Source organism: Austrofundulus limnaeus, unplaced genomic scaffold (genome assembly GCF_001266775.1).
Source record: "Austrofundulus limnaeus strain Quisiro unplaced genomic scaffold, Austrofundulus_limnaeus-1.0 Scaffold381, whole genome shotgun sequence".
In the NCBI taxonomy this organism is placed as follows: domain Eukaryota; kingdom Metazoa; phylum Chordata; class Actinopteri; order Cyprinodontiformes; family Rivulidae; genus Austrofundulus; species Austrofundulus limnaeus.
In genome coordinates this window covers 176657-184219 of record NW_013952783.1, presented here as the reverse complement: position 1 = coordinate 184219, position 7563 = coordinate 176657, and the positions used below count along the sequence as shown (strand labels likewise).

At 40.3% G+C, this 7563-nt stretch overlaps 1 protein-coding gene across 1 annotated transcript in view; it reads right to left on the bottom strand.

Moving 5' to 3' along the window:
* Positions 1 to 7563, bottom strand: part of cd276 (CD276 molecule) — a gene marked incomplete in the record, with an annotated part of 90912 nt that overhangs the window by 15976 nt on the left and 67373 nt on the right. Inside the window, 1 exon segment of the mRNA XM_014023625.1 lies at positions 2822 to 2863. Within this exon segment, the coding sequence (XP_013879079.1) occupies positions 2822 to 2863 (42 nt within the window).

Sequence of the window (7563 nt, the reverse complement as noted above, 5' to 3'; positions counted from 1 at the left end):
CCCCCCCCCCCCAAGCCAGGGAAGACGATGCTCGTTTGAACAATCTGTTCGATGAGGCTTTAGTGTGATTTTAGCACCGTCATCTGCCTTCTAGTAGTGGCCTTAGCATTAAGGAGTCAGAGGAGAGCGCAGGCTGAGGCTTCCTTATGCTATCATCTGTATAAGGCTTGATATTCCCTAACCTTCCACCTTCACAGCGCCTTGCCTCAGCTAAGACGGGTTAATAAAACTGTTTTTAACACCCTGCTCTCTTTTCAGAGGGTGTGTTAAATTGCTCTTTCACCAATGATTCGGTGTCTGTGAAAGAACTGGGTCACAAGCACTCTCTTCAAGGAGGTAGTGCACACAAACTGAATTCCGATTCTGATAGCACCTTCACTTTCATGACTGCAGCCGCTTCTAAAAAGACACATCATGCTCAGATTACTGAACGCATTTTTTTATGTGAAAGATGAAAGGAACAAGAACTGCGTACTACACATCTTTGCACACATGGGTGGATATTAGTGGACAAAGCTTCTTCCTTACTGTCAGTCTTTTTATAATTTACTGTGTGGTTGCATGTAGGTGAAAGTGTTGCTACTGCATTTAGCAACTCCGAATAGACTCAGCATTTGAGCTGCACTGTTTGTTAAACATTATTTGCTTCAGCAGTAAATGCAACAAAGCAATCCCATCCCACAGCAAATGAATGAGCACAGGTCCCTAGTTATCACTGCTTATTGTTCCAATCAGGCTGGCTTTGAAAGGGAAGGCACACTCTCCTTTGGACAGCTCATTAAGATAACACACAAACGTGGCTCCCCATCATCCTGGGTTTATTAAAGTGAGGCTCATTTTAGCTCTTTTGTCTCATGCAGGAACCTCTGGCTTTGTCAGCGCAATTGAAGCCAGATGGCAAAACAAAGCTGYCTGTCTGAATTGCTTAGAGAGGGATCTCATAAGACAGAGCCATTAGCTTGACTTCACAAGCTCACCGCCCAGAATATCCACCTGGTTCCCCCAGGTGCATCAACGATGACGAAAAGAGGAGAGGGCAAGTGTGGCTGCGTGTTTCTGTCTTGTCGTCGAGGCGCAGACACACTACAGTTTCTCAAGCTGCCGTCTCCATTTCCCAGCCCCTTTAGCTAAAGCTGAACTATTAAGTCTTGCTAGTTGTGGGGAAGGCTGACCCGGCTCGTGGCTGCACAGATTTCTCTCTGAAACATTCATGAGAAAGGGAATAGAGAATAAAAGCCATTGTCCCCCTTCACTCAGAGACTCTCCTTCACCTCTCAGCTTATTAAAATCACATGGTATTAACTTTGGCGTTCACTGAAAGGCTAAATAATTCAATCAGAATAAAAAGTAAGTTAAATTAATAACTCTAATGACATTAATGCTTGAGGGAAAACTGCTAGGACTGTGAGGGGTAGTCACTGGAGCTAGTAATGCAGAAAAAGCTTGCCCCGAGTGCTAATGGAAAAATTAATTCTGGACTCATAAGGTCATATTTCTGCTAAGCAAAATATCGCAATCACCCTAATCACATGAAAAGAAGCACACAAAGCATTATTCTGTTTTGGTTCAGCAGTGCTCTTAAGAGGCAAAATATAAATACTCAGCAATTCTGGATTTTGAATAATCATTCTTTTTTCTTGCTGAGAGTTAGACGTTGGATTTTCTATTAGCACTCAGTGAAAAACATGTTTCTGAAGTAAATAAGAAGACAGAAAAAAAGGCAGGAATCTGGTTCTGTGACCAAAAAAGAAATCAAGCGGCCAACAGAATCTTTAAAATTCACTTTTAGCACACTCGTGAACTATCTCTATTTTATTTATCTATTCTATCTATTTTACACCAGCACAGACACATTTACACTGCAGTGTTGTGTGATGAACTTGGTGAGACATAGTAAATCTTTGAGTCTTCTTGCATTCATGTTGTCAGATAACTGGAAGTGAGGCTAACTTAAGAGATAAAAATTGAGAAAAAAATTGATAAGCTCTAGGTTTTATGATAAAGTCAAGATATAACGTAACAAATAACTTGAGGTCATTATGTTTTATAGACATTTTGGTTCATGCATAAATATAAAAGCTGTACGCTATGGCTCTTTCATGGCATCAAATTAAGTTATAAGGTTGTCACAAGCTCTTTTTCATACTTTTTATTGAACAGGCATAGATGCAAACACAGACAGATATGAAGGGTGAGCAATAAAGTGGATACAAAATGTTGAAAAATGAGGATATAAAGTTTTTTTGCCCAACAGCAATGTGAAAGCAACTTCATTAAGGTAGGCTGCCACAGCAAAGCAAACATGGCAAGAACTGTTGGCATTAACCACAACTATTAGCCAAATATTTCAGAAAGCACAGGTTTTTATTCTCTCGGAAAGTAATGAATGAATGTTAGGGGTGGTGCAAGATTGTGTTGTACTGTTGGTTTGTTTAAAAAGTCTTGGAAAAAAAATCAAACATACTTAAAGTGAACAAAAATAAACCATTACTCAGCCAGAATTGCAATCAGTTTGCTTTGATAGACAGTATTTGCCTGCGGGACAGGATAGAAAAACTGCTGGCTTTTTGAGAGACCAAAATTGTAGAGATAGATTTTACTGTTATAGTTGTGAGTTTATCACTTACTGTAGTAGCATTTACAAACCTGCATCAAACTGTATTCTAGGCAGAGTGCAGCATGTAAACAACACCATAAATAAATGGTTTGAAGGATGCATACATGAATAGCGGCTGTGCAACTTTAGAAAATGAAATTTCAGCTGACAGTGTTTCCTGACCACATGAGAGGATAAAAGTTCACCAGGTGTGGATTCACTGACCTGTCTTTGATTCCTCTTCTTCCAGCTCTTTGGCCTCCTCAGCTGTGGGAAGACAGAGGTGTTATTTTCAACAGGATCCAGAGAACAGAGGCAGATGCATAATGACATCACTTCAGCAGAAGCCCACAGTGAGCAGAGATTTTACACTTCAGAGGACAGGCTGCGATGATGACAACGCTCAACATAAAAGTTTCACAAAAACACTATACACATGCACACATCTATATATACCATTTAATAAAATTAGACTTCAGCTGTGGGTCTGTAGAAAACCCACGGTTAATAGGGTTAAGGAGGACATCRAGTGAAGGCTCTCACCTTTTGGAAAAACAATGCCCCAACATAAAGGCCACAAACAATCTTATCAAAATTCTCATTTTGATCTGGCTCAAATTTTAAACAGATTATTCAACAGAGCTTAATGACAAGAAAACATAATTTTTATGTTTATAATGCTGTATTGCACAATTTCTTGACTGATTCCAGAGACTTTAATCTGCTTGAGAAGAAAAAAAATGTTATTAGAGCAGCAGTAGAATGAACTATTTCAAACTGTCTGTGGATAAAATAAATAAACAAAAGTTTATCCTTAAGTGTATCTTCCACTGTCTTATAAGGTGATGAAATAACATTAAAATTATATATTTTACCTTACTTTGCTTTGCATACARTATGTCACGGTATCATTAGTGATCCCAGTGAGATAAGCAGCTGGTACAACTCGGTGCGGTTAGTCTCTCTGTAAAGCCTAATGTTAAAAATGTGGAAACGTTTTGGGGTGAAAAAGCAACAACACAAAAGCACCTTGAAAAAGCAATACATTTACTACTTTCACATTCTCAGAACTGCAGTTCAAAATTAATACAGATGTGTGAAACCTTTTCCATTCCACCAACCATGCTACCAATGTGGCTGGAAATACCTTGAGGGAGCGGGCTTTGATGGAAGCGTGAGGCTCATTTAAAGGCACCTTAAGGTCAGGTCRAATACGAGGGCACCCAGAGAGAAGCGAGTGAGAGCTGCCTCCCTTGTACACAGAGTGATGCAACTTTATACCCCTGCTGGTTGTGTTCACAATGTGTGGGGTGAGAAAGATGGTTATGGCTTAAGTGCAAAGGCTGGACAAAACACGATGAAAGACAGGAGAGTCTTGGGACAGAAACAGCTGCTCATTGAAGCTAGAGGAATGTTACTGTTCCACTCTGTGTCATCCTGCCTTCTGCTCATTTCTCCCCCAACAACTGAAGTGGTGCTGGACTAYTGCTACAAAAACCATCTAAAAAACAGCTGTGATTTCATAAGGGATTTAAATGTAGGGGAAATAAATGGCCCTAGTTTGTAATGCTGTGGCCCTTTGAGCACATTGATCTGTTGCCTAATTAATTTTTTGTGCAAACCCAAGGTTGAAGACTTATAGACATTATAGGGTACACAGCTTTGTGACCTCTGCATTTGTACAACACAGTTTAAAAGAAAATGTTTCATATTTCCATTATTAACACTTGATTTAAAGCATATGTCCAGTTAATAGGGATCCAGAGTGGACAGGCAGCTGACAGCATGGTCCATCGACTACCTCACCAACAGACCACAGTATGTGAGGCTCCGCGACTGTGTGTCTGATGTGGTAGTCTGCAGCACGGGGGCACCACAGGGCACGGTCCTCTCACCCTTTCTGTTCAGTCTGTACACGTCAGACTTCAGGTACAACTCGGACCACTGCCACTTTCAGAAGTTCTCGGATGATACGGTCATCATTGGATGCGTATCAGACGGGAATGATGAGGAATACAGGGGGGTCATCAGTGACTTTGYTGGCTGGTGTGAGACCAACGCTCTCCAAATCAATGCCAGCAAGACCAAGGAAATGGTCATAGACCTCAGGAGGAAGTCACCCCCCACAGCACCGGTGAACATCCAGGGAAAAGACGTTGAGACAGTGGACTCTTACAAGTACCTGGGTGTTCACCTCAACAACAAGCTGGACTGGACTACAAACACAGATGTCCTGTATAAGAAGGGCCAGAGCCGACTCCACCTACTGAGGAGAGTGAGGTCCTTCGGTGTCTGCAGGACTCTGTTAAAAACATTCTACGACACGGTGGTAGCATCTGCCATMYTCTATGKAGTGGTCTGCTGGGGGGCTGGATGTACCGAAAGGGACAGGAACAGGATGGACAAATTGGTACGGAGGTCAAGCTCTGTGCTGGGATGTCCTCTGGAGCCTGTGGTTGTGGTGGATGAGAGGAGGATGTAAGCAAAGCTGACAGCCATCATGGACAACCCCCACCACCCTCTGCATGAAACTGTGGGGGAGCTGAGCATCTCCTTCAGTCAGAGACTTAAACATCCTCACTGCAGGATGGAGCGCTTCTGTAGGTCATTCATTCCAACTGCAGTTAGACTGTATAACACATCATGATGTCATCAGTTAGACTGTATAACACATCATGATGTTATCAGTCACTTGGACAATTCACCCACACTGCCATCACTAATATGCACGTTCATATACATCCATTTTTGTACTGAAATTTACAGTGTATATGTATATAAATATGCATATGTGTTTATGTATATGTGCACTGGTATATGTACATTACAATACAGTATATCACATGTATATTGTGGGGTTGTTTTTGTTTTTTGTTTGTTATCTTTTATTTATCTTTCATTTTTCTTCTCAGCCTCTCCTGTATTAAGCTGCAGTAATATGCAAATTTCCCCACTATGGGATCAATAGTTGTATCTTATCTTATCTTATCTTAATACAATTTTGGTCAAGGGAGTTTTGTGAAAAAAAAAATCCCTATAGAATAGAGACAAAATGAACCTTTCAAGTGTCAGTAATAATCCAAGCGTCACATAGAAACAAAACAGATCAATGGTAGCTTTTAGACTGCGATAAGCCTTATCTATCTAAAGGTTAACCTTTGTAAACCATTTGCACCTCATTGGTAAAAGCCTGTAGGGAAAACACCAGCTCCCTTATGATTTCCTTCACTCACATAGGGGAAATCTGTCCCGCGTCGATTACACATGTTCCCAAGAGAAGGTTTGATTAAATCTCATGCTTGTCTGAATGGAAAAGCAGCTTTGGAGGAATGGATCACTGGCTTTGGCTAGGTTATTGAAAGCATATTTAGAAACAAGAGCCTTTTTACATAGTCATTATGCAAAGAAGGCCAAACAGAGGAGTGAATGATAAAATACAATATCTATGAGAGCAGAGTAACATTGGTGCTGAGCTACAACACTGATTCTGAGACTGAGCTTCCTCCACCAACTGCAGTATCACAAACTGCTCTGCTCTGTTATGACACACATCCCACTGCTCCACATACATTATGACAAGGAAGAAAAATGACTTACTCACTTCTCCACTTTTGCTGACCTTCTACCCTCGCTATCCAGACATAGCGAAGAGAGAGTCAACTTCAATCTGGCCAAACCCAAAAATACCATTAAAAGATAAGACAACCACAATTAGGTTGCACATCCCTGTTTTCTGCCCTCCTAACAGCTCAAGATGTGTGTAAGGCAACCTTATTATGCCTTTTTATATATTTATATATTATCACTCTGTCAGGAGTATAATAGACTGAATGATTTGTGAAGACGTCACAGTCTTCAGGTTTGTACTTGGAAAACCCCGAGGACTCCAGAAATGCTGCTGGCAGGGGACAAAATAAGATTTAACATTTCAATAAGGCAGACACTGGACGACCTCATAATGAATCCTGCCTTCAGTGTTAGGACTGCAGGCGAGACGAACACTTCCTCATCCAGTCCACTGAAGAAAAGGGCCCCGGAACCCTTCGAGGCCCTTCCTTGTGGGAGGAACTGCATTATATTTCTCTCTTTCCAATTCATTTGATTTCATATGTTCCATGCAGCTATTTACTCTTTCCTCTGAGTCTGTGTCACTTCCATATTTATTTTTAAACCTCTGGGCCCTGGTGCAGACTCTGGCTGACCTTTATTTAAATGTCTTCTCCACTCTGAGCAGAACTCATTACAGCAGAGCTGGTGGCTTTGTAGTATCTATCTCATTTGAAAAGGTTTTCTTTTTGCACTTGCGGCAACACTCAGTTATTCCGCAAAGCTAATTACTGGAGTCGAGTAATGATGTTCTTCTCTGTCATGGACGTGTCCCACCATTTAAGAGTCTGCTATATGCATTAACCAAAACTCCTCAAAGTTCTTTGAGTTTCCATTTCTTCGGTAATTTCTGCTCAGTCTCATTTGCCATCCATGTATTGGGCCTTCCAAGTGTAACAACATGCTATTGCTGAAAACATGAAATGTGGGAATTAATTTTTCTAATACAGAATTAAGTTTTTTGTTTAGAAAAACAACATAATTGGCCCAAAACAAATGTGTTTAAGAAAATAAACATTTCTAAATAAATATCAAGTAACGGAATAACATAAAAACATATTTAGCTAAATATCATATTAAACAGCCTAACTGACTTTAACCAGGATGATATTAACATTTGTTTCTGCCAGGCAGCAGGAATAGTTTTCTTTGACTGTCATTTTTTTTAATCCCCAAAGACAAGGTGGACATACGCAGTGGTGGACAGTAACGAAGTACATTTACTTTATTACTGTAATTAAGTACATTTTTTGAGTATCTTTACTTTACTTGAGTAGTTATTTATTTGGGAACTTTTTACTTTTACTCAACTACATTTCAAAGACAAATATTGTACTTTTTACTCCACTACATTTCTAGGA